Source organism: Triturus cristatus, chromosome 1_2 (genome assembly GCF_964204655.1).
Source record: "Triturus cristatus chromosome 1_2, aTriCri1.1, whole genome shotgun sequence".
Taxonomy (NCBI): domain Eukaryota; kingdom Metazoa; phylum Chordata; class Amphibia; order Caudata; family Salamandridae; genus Triturus; species Triturus cristatus.
The window spans coordinates 253,290,869-253,308,571 of record NC_140580.1 but is presented as its reverse complement, the minus strand read 5'-3'; the positions used below and the strand labels follow the sequence as shown (position 1 = coordinate 253,308,571).

At 53.0% G+C, this 17,703-nt stretch overlaps 1 protein-coding gene across 5 annotated transcripts in view; it reads left to right on the top strand.

Moving 5' to 3' along the window:
• The window catches only part of GBF1 (golgi brefeldin A resistant guanine nucleotide exchange factor 1), a 2,300,480-nt gene that overhangs the window by 2,125,478 nt on the left and 157,299 nt on the right, over positions 1-17,703 (top strand). For all 5 annotated transcript variants that reach the window (XM_085603553.1, XM_085603551.1, XM_085603552.1 and 2 more), the window contains one exon: positions 9,097-9,210. In XM_085603553.1, the coding sequence (XP_085459679.1) occupies positions 9,097-9,210 (114 nt within the window). The remainder of the gene's footprint in view (positions 1-9,096; positions 9,211-17,703) is intronic.

Genomic DNA, 17,703 nt, shown 5'->3' with positions numbered 1-17,703 from the left:
GCAGAAATAAAATCAAAATACCAAGAATCAGAAATATCTGAAAAAGACTGTAGTTATAGATTGCTTACCTTAGAATTACCTCAGGCGTCAGAGAATTTTTTCTGAGCAGTATCCCTGCGCGTCGGAAGGTGGCGTTGGTCAACTCCATGTTAATCATCGGCGTTGTGATCCCCGGGATGACGTTACGGTATCTACTTTGACGCCACCCCTGCCGTCAGCTCTTTCTTTTTCAACGCCAGCTAGATCAGATCCGGAAAGAGCGGTACCCTTAGTCGTTTTTTGACTAAACTTTTTCGACTTTTTGTGGACATCTTTTTTGAAGTCTTACGACCCTGTGCACGAGGTATGTCAAGTCGTCGACCTGGTTTCAAGCTTTGTGACTTCTGTCACAAACTGATGTTGGTCACGGATCCGCACCTCGTGTGCCTTTGATGCCTGGAGCATGACCACGACCCGAAGTCGTGGTCCGACTGTCGGGCCCTAAACCCTAATTCTTTGTGGGAGTGGTCCCAAAAGCTTTTGGAGGCCAGGCAGTCGGCTCTGCGCCGTTTGATGTCCCAGTCGAAGTATAAGGCCCCCGGACCTGTCGCGGAGCCACCACCACTTACCATCGAAGTCTTCGCACTCGAAGTCTTTGCACTCCTTGGGTAAGTCAAAGCACAAGAAGAAGGCGATGAAGCATTGTCTCACTTCGCCTTCTCTCCGTCCATCAGCCGACGTGAAACGGGACCCAGAGCATCGTTGCTCTCCAGCTCCGTCTTCAGAAACCGCTTCTGGGACGGCTCCGCGCTTCCCTCTCTTTCCCGGAGCCAGAGTGTCCCTTGCTCAGCTTTGAGCTGTTTACGAAGCGCTCCATAACTTTTTTGGGCAGCCCAACTGTGCCGGCCAGTGGTTTGGATACCTCCCCAGACCATGGCATGCTCCCTCCAAACCCCCCCCCCTACACTGTGGCTACGGAGGAGGGAGCTTCGTACACAGTGGTGTTGCGTAGGGCTGCTGAGGTCTTGGGCCTGGAGCTTCCTATGGTAGCAATCAGGACTAACCTGACAGCCCCTGCTGCCATTTAATGAAGCCCTCACCAACGTCCCTCTGGACACTTGGTCCAAGGCCAGCATGTGGGCTCCTGTGGACACGATGATTCCCTAACGCCACTGCCTGGCCCCGGTTGGCCCACTTTTCCTCTTCCAACACCCTACCCCCGAGAGCTTGGTGGTCCAAGCCTTGTCTTCTAAGGGTGCATTCCCTACTCCTCCCCCAGATAGGGAATCCAAGAAGCTGGACCACCTTGGGAAGATGATGTTTTCTTCCACCAACTTAGCACCGCGGTCGGTAAACTCTGCATACCTCTAGGGCCGTTATACCCATATGGTGTGGGATTCAGTTGCGCTAGTCCTGCCACAGTGCCCGTAGGAGGTCCGGGCCATTCTCACCTGTGCACTGGCAGAGCGTCGAGACTCAGCTAAGTTCACCAGTCGGTGTGGGCTGGATACTACCGACTCACTGGGCAAAACGGTTTCCACGTCAGTAGCCTTGAGGCGCTACTCCTGGTTGAGGACATCTGGTTTCAATGGGGACGGCCAATCCACCCTACTGAACATGCCCTTTGATGGCCGTCGCCAGTTCGGTGACGAGGCGGACTCAGCACTCGAGCGATTCAAGGGTTCTAGGGCTACTGCCCCATGCATTCTACTTTCGCCCCTTTCATAGCTACGGAAGGTGTGTCCCTTCACGTTTCACACAATCTGGCCACAGGGCGGCGCAAGCTTCCCAGCCTCTGCGTGGCCTTGGCTGTGGCGAACCTGCAATGTGGGTCTGGGGTGCCAGTGGGCGGGCCAGTCCACCCATGCCCCCCTGCAGCAGCCTCCAAACCCTCCTGATCCGACCTTTCATGGCCACCAGTGGACGGCAGGATTACCATCACCTCCCCCACTAGCAAAACATCACGTCGGACAGGTGGATTTTGCAGATAGTCCGAAGGGGCTATTCCCTCCCCTTTGAGACTACCCCTCCCTCAATGCCACCAGTACTCTATCTCATGTCGGAGGATCACTTGGCCCTTCGCCGCCAGGAAGTTGCAGCTCTCTTGGCCAAGGGAGCTATTAAAAGGGTCCCTGCGCCAGAAGTAGGTCATGGTTGTTACTCCCACTACTTTCTGGTACCCAAGAAAGACAAAGGCCTTCGTCCTATCTTAGACCTCTGGGACGTCAACCGCTTCCTCCGGAAGGAGAAGTTCAAGATGTTAACCTTGCCTCAGGTCTTGTCTGCTATCGACCCTGGAGACTGGATGGTAGCGTTGGACTTGCAGGACGCTTATTTTGACATCTCCCACTTGCCTGCCCACCTGCATTACCTGCGGTTCATGATAGGCTACGAACAGTTTCAGTTTACTGTGCTCCCCTTTGACCTTACCAGCGCTCTTCGGGTGCTCACGAAAGTGGTCGCAGCTCTTCTGCGCAGATGAAGAGTTACGGTCTACGACTGGCTGTTGGAGGCGGGCTCGCCCCAGGCTGTCGTCTCCCATCTCCAGACTACAGTGGACCTCCTGCATTCACTGGGGTTCACTATCAACGTGTCGAAGTCGCACCTGATTCTCTCCAAGAAGCTCCTTTTCATCGGAGCAGTTCTGGACACAGCACAGTTTCGGCTCTATAGTCTGGGGTATTTGGGCTATGGTACCGATGTTTCATCCTCTATCCCGGATTTTGGTTAGACTGACCCTGAGGCAGCTGGGTCTCATGGCCTTCTGCATCCTGCTGGTGGATCATGTCAGATGGCATATGCAGGCTCTGCAGTGGGGCCTGAAGTTCCAGTGGGCACAGCATCAGGGGAATCTTTCCGATGTCGTCCAGATCTCTGAGGGGACTGCAAGTCCGTTGCAGTGGTGGCTCACTAACCAGGATTGGGTCAGCTGTAGATCCCTCTCCCTTCCCCAACCAGAGTTCGCAGTAGTGACGGATGTGTCATTTCTTGGATTGGGCAGCCACATAGGAGAGGCAGAAATGAGAGGCTGCACATCAACCTTCTGAAGCTACGGGCAATTAGTCTTGCACTGAAGGCATTCCTTCCCTCCGTCAAAGGAAGAGTAGTGCAGGTGTTCACGGGCAATACTACCGCCATGTGGTACTGCAACAAACAGGGCGGGGTGGAGTCGCGGACCCTATGTCAAGAGGCTTTCCGCCTTTGGACGTGGCTGGAACATCTGAAAAAGACACGTTCGTGATAAATTCCTTACCTTAGAATAATCCCCAGGCATCAGACTGGATCCGGAAAGTTTTCTGCTTAGCAGTACCCCTGCGCGCGAGTAAGTGGCTTCGTGTGGCTCCGCATCTGTCAGTGGCGTCGTACGCGGAGACTACTTAGGTGCCACCCATGAGCACTGAAGTCAGTTCTTTCTTTTTCTGCGCCGAAAGCGCAGATCCGGATCGAGCACGTACCTTGGTCATTTTTTGACCACTTTTTTTAGACTTTTTGTCTCCTTCACTTGTCTCCTGGTTCACGTAGGGATGCCCGGCTTTAAGTCTTGTGGGTCGTGCCACCGTAATATGTTGGTGGCGGACCCCCATGATATCTGCCTCTACTGGGTTCTCATCCGATGTCCAGAGCTCGCTCATGGACATGCCCTTCGATGGCTCCCGCCTCTTTGGTGATAAGGCTGACAATGCCCTGGAGCGCTTTAAAGACTCTCGTGCCACGGCCAAGTCTTTGCGTCTTTCCTCGAAAAACCCTGCCACAAAGGGGTTTCGTTAATTTCGTGGCCAGGGGCAGGGATACCCAGGCGCGCTCTTCCAGCAAGCCTGTGCAGAACCAGCCTCAGCGAGGCCGCGGACGTGGGTCCTGCAGGGGCGGGTCTGGTAACCCGCGTGGGGGTCAGTCCACTTCCACCCCGCTGCTTCCGCCTCGAAACCTTCCTAATCCGAGCTTCAAGGGGCACCTGACGCCCGTGGGTGGCAGGGTTCACCTCCACCTCGAGATCATGTTGGACAAGTGGGTGCTGCAGATAATCTACCAAGGTTACTCGCTCCCCTTTCTGTCCTCCCCTCCAGCCATGCCGCCTCGGTACCACCGCATGTCGGGGGATCATTTGGCCCTTCTCCGTCAGGAAGTCTCGGTCCTCCTGGCCAAGGGGGCCATTGAGCGCGTTCCTGGGCCAGAAGTAGGACGTGGTTGTTGTTCCCACTACTTTCTGGTCCCCAAGTAGGACAAGGGGAGCTTGCGCCCCATCTTGGACCTCCGGGACGTCAATCACTTCCTCCGGAAGGAGAAGTTCAAGTTCCTCACTCTGGCTCAGGTCCTGACTGCCCTGGACCCTGGGGACTGGATGGTAGCGTTGGACTTACAGGACGCTTATTTTCACATTCCCGTCCTGCCGGCCCACCGGCGTTACCTGCGGTTCACGGTAGGCCTGGAGCATTTTCAGTTTGCCGTGCTCCCCTTCGGCCTTACCAGCGCCCCTCGGGAGTTCACGAAGGTGATGGCGGTGGTCGCAGCTCATCTGCGCAGGTCAGGGGTGTCAGTCCTCCCCTACCTCGATGACTGGCTGTTGAGGGTGGGCTCTCCCCCGGCTGTCGTCTCCCACCTCCAGGCTACGGCCGAACTCCTGCATTTGCTGGGGTTCTCCATCAATGTGCTGAAGTCGCACCTGAGCCCCTCTCAGAAGCTCCCTTTCATCGGGGCGGTTCTGGATTCAATGTTGTTTCGGGATATTCAGGCTATGATTCCGATCTTTCAGCCTCTATCCCGGGTTTCGGTCAGGATGACCCTCCGGTTGCTGGGCCTGATGGCCTCTTGCATCCTGCTGGCGACGCATGCCAGATGGCATATGCGAGCTCTGCAGTGGGACCTGAAGTTCCAGTGGGCACAGCATCAGGGCGACCTGTCCGGTCACTTCCAGATCTCGGAGAGCGCTGCACGACAGTTGCAGTGGTGGCTCACGGACTGCGATTGGGTCAGTGGCAGATCCCTCTCCCTTCCCCAACCAGAGCACACAGTGGTGACGGATGCGTCCCTCCTGGGATGGGGTGGCCACATGGGCGAGGCGGTGATCAGAGGCCTCTGGTTTCCAGCGGAGTCCTGGCTCCATATCAACCTCCTGGAGCTGCAGGTGATCCGGCTTGCACTGAAGACATTCCTTCCCTCTGTCCGGGGAAGTGTAGTGCAGGTGTTCACGGACAACACCACCGCCATGTGGTATTGCAACAAACAGGGCGGGGTGGGATCGTGGACCCTATGTCAGGAGGCTCTGCGCCTCTGGATAGGGCTGGAACATCACGGCATTACCTTGGTGGTTCAATACCTGGCAGGTTCTCTGAATGACAGGGTGGACGAACTCAGCCGCCGGTGCATGATGGATCACGATTGGCGTCTGCACTCAGACGTGGCGCAAGCGCTCTTTCAGCAGTGGGGAGTGCCTTGGTTAGATCAATTTGCCACCGAAGAGAACGCGCAATGTCATCAGTTCTGTGCGTTGGAATTTCCAAGGCGGCACTCGCTCGGAGACGCTTTTCGTCACGAGTGGAGTTGCGGTCTGTTGTACGCCTTTTCCGCCTATACCACTTCTGCCCAGAGTGCTGAAGAAGATCAGGCATGACCGGGCCCAAGTCATTCTTGTGGCTCCGGACTGGGCTCGAAGAGTATGGTATCCCGAGCTACTCAGTATGAGCATCGATCCCCCGATCCGTCTGTCTCTTCGGGAGGATTTTCTGTCGCTGCTGGAGGGGACGGTCCTCCACCCGAGCCTGTCCAGTTTCCACCTCCATGCATGGAGATTGAGCGGCAACAGTTGACACCTTTCGATCTTCCTTCCAAAGTCTGTGATGTCATCCTGGCAGCCAGGCGTCCCTCCACTAAAACGGTGTACGCCTGTAGGTGGAACAGATTTGTGGCATGGTGCACAGCGAAAGCTGTAGACCCCCTTTCGGCTCCTCTTTCTGAGGTCCTTCTGTTCCTCCTGTCCTTGGCCCAGCAGGGCTCTGCTCTGGGCACTATCAAAGATTATCTTTCGGTCATCTCCGCCTTCCTGAGGCTTCCTGATCAGCCTTCTCTTTTTAAGTTCCCGGTTGTTAATCGTTTCCTCAAAGGCATTACCCACACGTTTCCTCCCGTGCCTTTCATAATGCCTCAGTGGGACTTGAATCTTGTCTTGACTTTTCCGATGTGTGCTCCCTTTGAGCCTCTTCATAACTGTCCTTTGCGTCTTCTTACTCTCAAGACTGCTTTCCTGGTTGCTATCACCTCTGCCAGAAGAGTGAGTGAGCTCCAGGCTCTTTCTTCCAAACCTCCTTTCCTTTCTGTTCATCCAGACAAGGTGGTTTTAAGGACCCGTCCTTCTTTCTTGCCAAAGGTTGTCACGCCCTTCCACATCGGGCAGACCATCACTTTGCCCACCTTCTTTCCGCCTCCGCATCCTTCCAGGGAAGAGGAGCGGCTCCACCGTCTGGACCCGAAACGTGCGCTTGCTTTCTATCTGCAGCGTACAGATAAAGCGATCTCCTCTGCTGGATGGCGGATTGTCTTTTGCCGCCATCCAGCAGAGGAGATCACTTTATCAAAGCCAGTAGTCTCTGAGGGAAGCCACGAACGCCCCGAGGCCATTTCACCGGTTGGTTCACTCCAAAGCACCGTTGTTACGGTTGTAATTAATTCATAACAAGCTCCAAAAAAAAAAAAAAAGTTTCTTTTCAAAATCAATATGCTGTGATTGAATTGAACAATAGACGAATCGCCCAAGTTGAAGCACAAGATACGGGTGGTCGTATTTTTAAGCACCGCAGTCACGACACCAATTGATCCAACATAAGCTCTTTAAAGAAAAGCTTCCCTTTTTAATTAAAATGCTGTGATGTTGAATTGAACAATAGACGAATCGTTCAAATTGAAATATAAGAGACGGGTATTTTGCAGCCGCTAAATACGAGGGGTCAACTTTTAATTACCAGTCCTGAAGATGGTCTTATAAATTCGAACATAAAGACCGAAACGTCGACTGTCACACTGTTTTCTAGATAAATGTATAAGTATCATTGAAAAAGTGTTTGATACATTGTGTAGTGAAGGAATCATTGAATGCATTACTTCCTTCCAAATTTTGTATAACTGTCTGAATTTTAAGTACCCTAATTACCATTTGTTGATATAAACGAATTTTGTTTCTCACACACCTTTTGTTTGTTCTCCTTTTAGATCGTTCAATTATTTTAATCTAATAGAAATGATTTGTATATACAGATATGACTAATGCATAATATACAAGTTCATGATACACATACTCTGAGATAAATCTCACCTATAGGTATATGTTTATCCTATAGCTAAGTTGTATAACTTAGTCCTTTAAAAAAAAAACCTTGAAGGCACTTTCTACCAGCACGGAGTTTCCAAGGCGGCACTCGATCTTCGACGCTTTTCATCACGAGTGGAATTGCAATCTCCTGTACGCCTTTCGGCCTGTACCACTTCTGCCCAGAGTGCTGAAGATCAAGCGCGACTGGGCCCAAGTCATTCTTATGACTCCGTACTGTGCATGCAGAGTCTGGTACCCCGAGCTCTTGAGCATGGTCATCGATCCTCCGATCATACTGCCTCTTCTGAAGGATCTTCTGTCGCAGCAGCAGGGGACGGTCTTCCACCCGAACCTGTCCAGCCTCCACCTCCTTGCGTGGAGATTGAGCAGTGGCAGATGACCGCTTTCGACCTTCCTCCTGAAGTCTGTAATATCATCTTGGCAGCCAGGCATTGTAGGAAGCTAGCTCTATATATACCATACTAAAGTGAGTGTGCACAGTGTCCAGTGGAACCCCAAAGGTAGGCAGAGGTAAAGTTAGATAGAACCTTACTCTCTATTTGTGGTAGTGTGTTCAAGCAGTAAGGCAGTATCGGAGGACAGTGTTAACCATTTGTTGTACACACTCAGTCAGCAAATGAATTCACACACTCAAAGACTGAACTTCAGACCAATTGTTTTTGTATAAAAATATTCTTTTAGTTATTTTATTTTCTAGAACAAAGCGAGCCTGGCACAGATAAGTTAATAAATACTTTGCAGCAAATAAACAGTTTGAAATGCAATTGGAAATGTACTTTGAAATGGTTACAGTTTGCATTACTGGTAATGTAATACTGTGAAATGCTGTACATATACATTTTATCGACTTTGCAATGAAAATTACAGGTAAATTATTTTTTCGTTACTTTTGAGATTACTTTTTCTAGATATCACTCTGGGACATTTCTTAGAGAAAAGGTAAGTAAAATCAGTTTTGCACAATTATTTTTCAGGTTTCCATACAAACCAACTCCACACTTAGAACATTTTTCAGAGAAAAACAGTCAACAGGTTCCTATGGAGAGAAATGAAGTGAACGGTTACCAGGTAATTAATTGGTCTTTGGAGTTGAGCTTCTGGGGTTGGAACAAGGGTTCCCCCAGAGTCAAGGATGCACTCTCGTTAAACCCTCAGCAGCACTGCCGGATGCTGAGGCCCAATGTAGGATTCATCCATTACTAAAAGAACGGAAAACAAACCTTTATTAATTATGCGATAAAGTATTTTCACTGTTTGCCACCCACCTTAACTCTACTTCATGTCATCGGTTATCATAGCATAAGCAAGAAAGCGTCATTATTTATTAGGATAAAGCAATACACGTCATGCTTTTTACTACATACACATGCAGCCTTGCCATGCAAACCTTCTTAATTCATTTTATACACAAGATTATTACGTTTCCGGTTATTTACGAATGAATTTTTGGTTAGTTCATGCTTTTTGAAAAGCAAGCTTCCCATGTGTAGTGTATTTGTGCACATTAGTCATTCTATCACTGCTGGCCGTTAGTATATGTTATAGGGGTGTTCAATTGAGCAGGTTTCTTTCATGAAATCCTGCTCCATCAACGCCATCTACCTGCATGCAGGGGCAATGCTCCAAAATGTCCTGATCCAGACTGGGGATTATTCTTAGCGAGGAATCTGCAGCTAGAAAGAGTCTCTACCTCATAAGGTGCTACAGAAGGTAAGTAACTTGTTTTTTATAACACGTTGTTAGTGATTAAATTAAGCCCTGAAATGTAATGTATCTATTGCCGATTTCTTTCACAGGTTTTCCTGCAGCACCTGTCGCCACTACTCTCATTAGCGACATTTGCGGCTTTGTGGCTTACGATACTTGACTTCATGGACAAATACATGCATGCTGGATGCAGCGACTTACTGGTAAGGGTGCAGAGTTGTAGTTTAAGAGATTTTTAAGAGATGGTATTGCAAATGGAGATGTGAATGAGCAGTAAGTATCTATTTTGTGAGAGTTGATGGAGAGTCATTTCGGAGTGAGGGGACTTAATCTCAAACTGGAATTATGAGTGTACCTTGAGCTTACACGTCATTTATAACTCGAAAGTTCTTAAGAATGCTTATTTCCTCAGGTTTCTCCTTGTTTAATCTACCCTACCCTTCACATTGGACCTTGATTTTTTTACACAGCAGTAGCTGTCTTCTTGTGCTATGGAGGCTTCATCCATGGATCAGCAATGGATCTCATAGCTTCACTGAATATGATTTAGATGGATAAACATTTTCCCTGTATCTGAGACTTAAGTTACTTTTTCTTCTTCATGTACCACAGAGACAAACACAAATATTCCCTATTTTACTTTAACATTTTTCACTAGGTTTTGCTGGAGATTGTTTATCAAAAAATAATTTTGGTGATGACGGAGTGGGGCCTCTTCCAAATTCAAATGCCAGTATTTGACCACTAATCTACCTGTGTGTGATAGGGAGTGGGCCACAGCTTGGCTTTTTACGTCAAATGTGCTTTGATGCACACTCAAAAGCAAGAGGAGGAATGGTGGGAAAACAATTTCCAGCCCAGGATCGTCAAGAGAAGGAAACAAGATCTAAGTTACCACAGAGATATAATTAAAGAGTAAGAAAAAAAAAAAATCAGGGGCCTCGGAGAATGAAACATACACAAAAAATATTCTCCTTTTCTTTTCCAGGATTGAATCGGGTTGTGCAGCAAAGCACGAGAGTCACAACTGCCATTTTCTAATGTTCAATTACTCCTTCAGGACATCCTGTTCAAGTTTTTTAAAAGTCACAGCTAATTTTTTCCCTTGGTGGCTTCTGGCTCTACTCGGGTTGAAGCCTTGCTTGATATATTCCAATCTAATTTATGAGCCTTTCAGTATGCATCTAGAGTTAACACAGAAAGTATGCCCCTGTAAACAAGTCCATGTTGGTGGACCCATCAGTGTATTTTAGTCCATGTCCTCTCCATCACTAGTGGTGCCAAAACTGTCATACGCATATCAAAAGCTGAATACATTTTTTCCCAGATGAGTTGATGGAGCCTATCTGAAAGAAACAGTTATAGATTCCTTACCTTGGAATTACCTCCAGGCATCAGACTGGATCCGGAAAGTTTTTAATCAGCAGTACCCCTGCGTGTCAGAAGGTGGCATTGGTCGACTCCGAGTCCGTTGTCGGGATGACATCGCGGTAGCTACATAGATGCCGCTCTCGCATGCTGACGTCCGTTGTTTCTTTTTCTTCGCCAGCAAGCGCAGATCTGGAGAGAGCGGTACCCCCAGTCACTTCTTGACTTACTTTTTCTCGACTTTTGTCGACTTCGTTTCCTGAGTTTTGACTCCTGGTTCACGAGGGTTGCCCGGCATCAAGGCCTGCAGTTCCTGTAACCGACTGATGTCGGTGACCGATCCGCATCGTGTGTGCCGCTATTGCCGGGAGCGCTACCACGACCCCAAGTCGTGCTCCGACGGCTGGACCATGACCCCGAAGTCTTTGTGGGAGCGGTCCCGAAAGCTTGAGGCCCGGCATTCGGCTCCGCATCATTCGAGTTCCAGGTCACGTAGGAGGTCGAGGGACCGGTCGTGAAGCCAACACCATTCTTCCTCTAAGTCTTCAAACTCGGGGTCAGGTAAGTCGGAGCACAAAAAGAAGTCGAAGAAGCATCGTTGCTCTTCAACTTCTCCCTGTTAGTCGACCAACGCGATGAGGGATGCTGGTGGTGCCCCTCCTGCGGCTTCCCATGCGGAGCCCGTAGGGCCAACTCCAGGTTTCCTTCCCTTCTCGGGACCTGTTGCGACCCCCGCCCAGCTTAGTCAATTTTACGAAGCAATGCATGCCATCTTAGGGCGGCACGACTCCGCCTGCGCTCCTTCGGGCCTGCAGACTCAGCAGAGGTCCCTGGGCCTTCGACGCCGGCGGCTCCGGCCCTTGCGCCGCAGGGTCCCCTCGGATTTAGGCCTGAATCCAGATCGGCACCGGTCGAGCTTGTTATGCCTCCCCCGCCGCCGATTCCACCGGCACCACATCCGCCACCGACATTGGCTGTGTCCCCAGCGGACGTCGACCCCGGCCTCCACCTCGAGGTAGACACGTAGCCGGACCGGCGTCGACTGACGCCGACGGGTACTTTTCTGCCCTTGTTCTACCCTGGCTCTTTGAGACAAGATTGGCAGCCAGAGGAATGTGAGGAGGACTGGGAGGGGTCTGGGGATCCTTTGACTGACCAGTTAGTGTGTGACCAGGACTGGAGAGAGGAACTGGGGGAAGCCAGTAGTCTGGATACTTCACTAGACCTTGGCATGTTGTCTCCTCCTACCCTGGCTACGGAGTAGGGAGCGTCATTCACAGTGGTGTTGGGTATGGCGGATGAGGCTCTCAACCTCGATCCTCCTAAGGTGGCAGTCAGGACTAAACTCCTGACAGAAGTGCTTTAACCGGCAACGAGCTCTTCGGAGCCCCCACTCCCGTTTAATGAAGCCCTCACGGACATCCTTTTGGGCACCTGGTCCAGGCCCAACACAGGGGCTCCTGTGGACAGGATGATTGCCCGACGCCACCACCCGGCCCCAGGCGACCCCACTTTCCTCTCCCAACACCCCACCCCTGAGAGCTTGGTGGTCCAAGCCACTACCTCCAAGGGCGCATTCCCTACCGCTCCACCTGATAGGGAATCCAAAAAGCTGGACCATCTCGGGAAGAATATGTTTTCTTCCTCAGCTTAGGAGTGCGGTCGGTAAACACTGCATGTGTTTTGGGCCGCTATACCCACTCCGTGTGGGACACGGTCGTGCAGGTGCTGCCTCAGTGCCCGGAGGAGGCCCAGGCCTTGCTCTCCAGTGCAGTTGCCGTGGGGAAGAGACACAGCGAAGTTTACCATCCGCTGTGGGCTGGATACTGCTGACACACTTGGCAGGATGATTTCAACATCAGTAGCCCTGGTGATGTCCAATCCACCCTTATAGACATGCCCTTTGATGGCCGTCGCCTTTTCGACGACAAGGCAGACAACGCGCTAGAACGCTTTAAGGACTCTCGGGCTACGGCCAAGTTCTTGGGCCTCTCCACCACCCGTCCTGCGCAGTCTGCCTGTCACCCCTTTCGTGGCTACGGAAGAGGTTTCCCGGCTATGTCCCGCACAGAGCCACAGGCCGGCGCAAGCTGTTCAGCTCCAACGTGGCCGGGGACTTGGAAACCACCGCTCTAGTTCCGGGGGCCAGCGGGCGGGCCAGTCCACCACAGCCCCCTCTGCAGCAGCCTCCAAACCCACCTAGTCCGACCTTTCAGGGCCACCAAACGCCAGTGGGCGGCAGGATCCGCCATTTCCTCCCCCAAAGGAGCACCATCACGTCGGACAGGTGTGTTTTTCAAATAGTCCGAAGGGGCTACTCCCTCCCCTTCAAGACTACCCCTCCATCCATGCCACCTCAGTACCATTGCATGTCGGAGGATCACCTGGCCCTTCTCCAACAGGAAGTTTTGGCACTCTTGGCCAAGGGTGCCATCGAGCGCGTTCCTGCCCCAGAAGTAGGTCACGATTGTTATTCTCACTACTTTCTGGTGCCCAAGAAGGACAAAGGCCTGCGTCCTATCTTGGATCTCGGGAACGTCAACCGCTTCCTCTGGAAGGAGAATTTCAAGATGTTGACGCTCGCTCAGGTCTTGTCTGCCCTCGACCCTGGAGACTGGGTGGTAGTGTTGGACTTGCAGGACGCTTACTTTCACATTCCCGTCCTGCCGGCCCACCAGCGTTACCTGCGGTTCACGGTAGGCCCCAATCACTTTCAGTTTACCGTGGAGTTCTCCATCAACGTGCTGAAGTCACACCTGACCCCTTCTCAGAAGCTCCTCTTTAGCAGAGCGGTTCTGGACACGACGCAGTTTCGGGTTTATCCTCCCGAACAGAGAGTCCAGGATATTCGGGCTATGATTCATATCTTTCAGCCTCTATCCCGAGTTTCGGTCAGGATGACCCTCAGGCTGCTGGGTCTGATGGCCTTCTGCATCCCTCTGGTGGATCATGTCAGATGGCATATGCGGTCTCTGCAGTGGGACCTGAAGTTCCAGTGGGCACAACATCAAGGGAATCTGTCTGATTGCATCCATATCTCGGAGGGCACTGCACATCAATTGCAGTGGTGGCTCACAAACCAGGATTGGGTCAGCGGCAAATCCCTCTCCCTTCCTCAACCAGATTTCACAGTGGTGACCGATGCATCACTTCTGGGATGGGGCGGCCACATGAGGGAGGCGGAGATCAGAGGCCTTTGGTATCCAGCGGAGTCCGGGCTCCACATCAACCTTCTGAAGCTTCGGGCGATTCGTCTTGCACTAAAAGCATTCCTTCCCTCAGTCTGGGAAAGAGTAGTGCAGGGGTTCACAGACAACACCACCGCCATGTGGTACTGCAACAAACAAGGGGAGGTGGGGTCGTGGACCCTATGTCAGGATGCCTTTACCCTTTGAACATGGCTGGAACATCAGGGCCTATTCCTGGTGGTTCAACACCTGACAGGTGCCCTGAACACCATGGCGGACGAACTCAGCCGCGGGTGCATGATGGCTCACGAATGGCGTCTTTACTCGGAGGTGGTGCAAGGTCTCTTTCAGCAGTGGGGAGAGCCTTGGTTAGATCTATTCGCCACCGAAGAGAAGGCGCAATGTCAGCAGTTCTGTGAGTTGGATTTTCCAAGGTGGCTCTCGCTAGGCAACGCTTTTCGTCGCGAGTGGAGTTGCGGTCTTCTATATGCCTTTCCACCTATACCACTTCTACCCAGAGTGCTGAATAAGATCAAGCGCAACCGGGCCCAAGTCATTCTTGTGACTCCGGATTGAGCACTAAGAGTCTGGTATCCCGAGCTGCTCAACATGGCCATCGATCCTCCGGTCAGACTGCCTCTTCGGGAGGATCTTCTGTCGCAGCAGCAGGGGACGGACCTCCACCCGAACCTGTCCAGCCTCCACCTCCTTGCGTGGAAATTGAGTGCCGGCAGTTGACGTCGTTTGACCTGCCTCCCGAAGTCTGCGATGTTATCTTGGCAGCCAGGTGTCCCTCCACTAAAATGGTATACGACTGCAGATGGAACAAATTTGTGGCATGGTGCACAGCAAAGGCTGTGGATTCCCTTTCCGCCCCTCGCTTTGAGGTTCCCTTGTTCTTCCTTTCTTTGGCCCAGCAGGGCTCTGCTCTTAGCCATTTCAGCCTTTCTTAGGCTTGCTGATCAGCCTTTCTTTTCAAGTCCCCTGTTGTAAATAAATTCCTTATGGGCATTACTCATCTTCATCCTCCTGTTCTCTTCGTAATGCCTCAGTGGGACTTGAACTTGGTTCTTACCTATCTGATGTGTGCTCCCTTTGAGCCGCTTCATAACTGTCCTATCTGATAGAGACTACTAGCCGCAGATTCCTTAACGTAGAATTATCCCCAGGCGTGAGACTGGACCCGGTAAACTTTCTTGTGCAGCATCTCTGCGCGCCGGGGTGGACGGTACCACACGGGTAGGCCCAGACGTCCTCCTCGGGCGTGACATCAGCGAGGTCACATAAACCTCACCCAGGCGCACCGACGTCCGTTTTCTTTTTCCCCGCTTGCAATGCGGATCCGGATCTTGTCCCTGGCCTGTTTCAGGACTTCTTTTTTCCGCTTTTAGGCTATTTTCCTGAGAACAGTGTGCGAATGCCTTGTCTAGCGCGCGACAGATGTCGGCAGTGGATCATCAACCCATCTGCATGTGGTGTTTGGGGGAGCACCACGATTCCACAGACTGTGAGGCGTGTCAGCACATGAAGCTGAAGTCCTGGCGGGAGCGCCGGATGAAGCTCCTTTCGGCATGCATGTCCAGGTCGGCGTCACTGCCGCGTCCGTCCCTTGCGGACGGCTTCAAGAATCGTCTCTGACATCGTCCTTCTCCCAGGCCGCAAGGGCGTTGCTTACCTGTTGGTAAGTGTCGCAGTTTGTCCCCGAGGCCCGGTCCCCGGCCTGTTGGGGGTGTGCGTTCTCCGTGGGTGTTGCTGCCCTGCGCGTCACCACCCTATCCGCTGGTTCCCGGCGCGGGGGCAACCAGAGCCCAGATGGAGGCCTACGCGGCGGCCTTGCAGGCCCTTCCTTCTCTTCCTGGGACATCTGCGGATCCCTTGCCGCGTGCGGGGACTTCTGTGGCGGCTCCGGTGCCGACAGGTTCGGAAGATGTGGTGCCGTCGGGGTGCGGCCCTTCGGGGGGTCCCCTCCTTCGGACCACGGTGCCTATGCCTCGCAGCAAACTCCCGCGGGGGTCCCTTTGGTGTGGTAGGAGGTTGCCGGGGCTCGGGCGTGTCCTCGAATCCTCCTCGGTCCTCTGGGCAGGCGGCGGCCTTGTCCGAGGCCAAGCTGACGCCGCTCAGGCGCCGGCAGTTGCTGGCCCTTGCGGCGCCGCTGGGGCCGGCTAGGGGTCGAGCGTGTCCCCGGGCCCCCCTCGTCCCTCCACACAGGCGTCTGCCTCGTCGGAGGTCGAGTTGACGCCTTTTCGGCGCCGTTCCTTAGCTGCCCCGGCTCCGACCTAGCCGCACGTTGTGGCGGATGTCGTTCCGGCGTCCCTTTCGGCGCCGGTTGACATTGACCTGACGCCAGTCACGGACTCTACGGCGCCGAGCCGGCGTCGGGTCGTTGATTCGTCTTCGGACACCCCCTCTTCTCCAGTGGTTCGGCGGTTGTTGGTTTCATCCTCTCCGGATACGGGCCGCCGCGTCGTGGCTTTTTCCCCGGCATCTTCCAAGGACGGCTTTTCGTTGTCGCGGCGCCCGCAGTCTTCGCCGGCAGGACCTCCGGTTCCCCATTCCTTGTCCCCCTTCCTCCTTTCCGGGCTTGGCCTTTACTTCCTCCGGTTGGACTAGGGGACGGCCGCCTTAGCTTGCAGCCGTCGCCCACAGAGGATCTGCTTTTCCCGCCGCTGGGCCCTATGGAGGCCAGTGCTGCCTTCGCTCGGGCTGTTTCCACGGCGGCGGGGATCTTGAGCATGGGCGATCCAGCTGCCCTTGCCCCCACGGCTCATCTTCTGGAGGTCCTCCATCAGTGTTCTGGTGGTCAGGAGCTGCTTCTTCCCTTTGAGGCTTCGCTCCACACGTCTCTTTTGGGGGCATGGGGGCGGTCTGCCACGGGGGACCCAATGCCCTAGCCTTCTGCACCGCCACCGTCCTGCGCCGCATGATCCTGTCTGTCTTGCCCTTCACCCCTCTACCAGGGGCCCTCTTTTACAGACTGCCTTTCCCTCCCTGACATCGGTGTTGTCTACCCCGTCACGGGAGGCCCGCTGGTTAGATTCCTGGGGGCACAATATCTTCGCCTCCACCAGTGCGGCTTTGCGAGCCCTTAACACTCTTTGTGTATTGGCAAGGGCCACTTCTTGCTTGTGGGACTCAGCAGAGTCCCTTATGTCTGCCACTTCTCAGGAGGGTGCCTGTGTTGATCTGCGGCACCATGTGTTGGATGGCCGGGAGCTGGCGGCCTTTATTTTTCGCTCGGCTCTGGATATTTCGGAGGTGCTGGGTCATACTATGGCTTCTTCGGTGGCCCTTCGTCGACATGCCTGGCTACGGGATAGTGTGTTCTCAGAGAACGTGAGGGAACGGTTGGTGGACCTTCCTTTTGATGGCACTCTTTTGTTGCACGCCCCTGCGGATTCTGCCATTCAGATGTTTCTTGCGGGACTTCGTCCTCCTCCTCCCCCTCAGAGACCTGTAAGTCGGTCTGTGTTTTGGGAGGTGTTCTTCCGTTGTTTTCCTGGGGCCTTGTAGCGAGTGGGTCCGGTTCTGTGTGGTTGTTGTGCCTTCAGGTCCTTTTGTTAGGACATTGGTGCTGTTGGCTGCGGGTCCGGCCCTTTTTTGACTTGTGTTTTGGCTGTTGGTAAGCCGTGTAGGCCCTGAGATTAGGTCTTCTGTGTATTCTTTATTGGCTGATTGACAAGCCATCTGCGGTTTTCTCCGCAGGTCTTTCTGTTGTCCTCTGCTGCGGAAACTTTTTCCTAAGAGGGTTCCCATGTTCTTGGGGCGTAACATGCCCTATGTGGGGTAATGGTAGCTATTATATAGCTCTCTCATGTGCTGGGGAGGTGTGGTCGCCCGTTGGGCCTCTGCTCTCCGTGGCATTACGGTATGTCGCAAGTGCGATCTTCTTGCTTCCTTCTTCTGGATCACTGTATGGCTGGCCTAGTCTGGCCTGCTGTCTGCGGCATCGCGTTGTAGCGGTTTTGCGCTTATGTCCGCTTTGGTCCTCTGTGGTGTTTCTGGTGGACGGTTTGGTCCTTCCTCCGTCTTTCTTTCTTTCTTTCTGTCTTTCTTTTTGCCTGGTTCCACTTCATTTGTTGGTCCGTGTGTGCCGGCCCCTCCCTTGGGGCGTGTCCTGGCCCTTCCTGGCCTCTGCCTTCG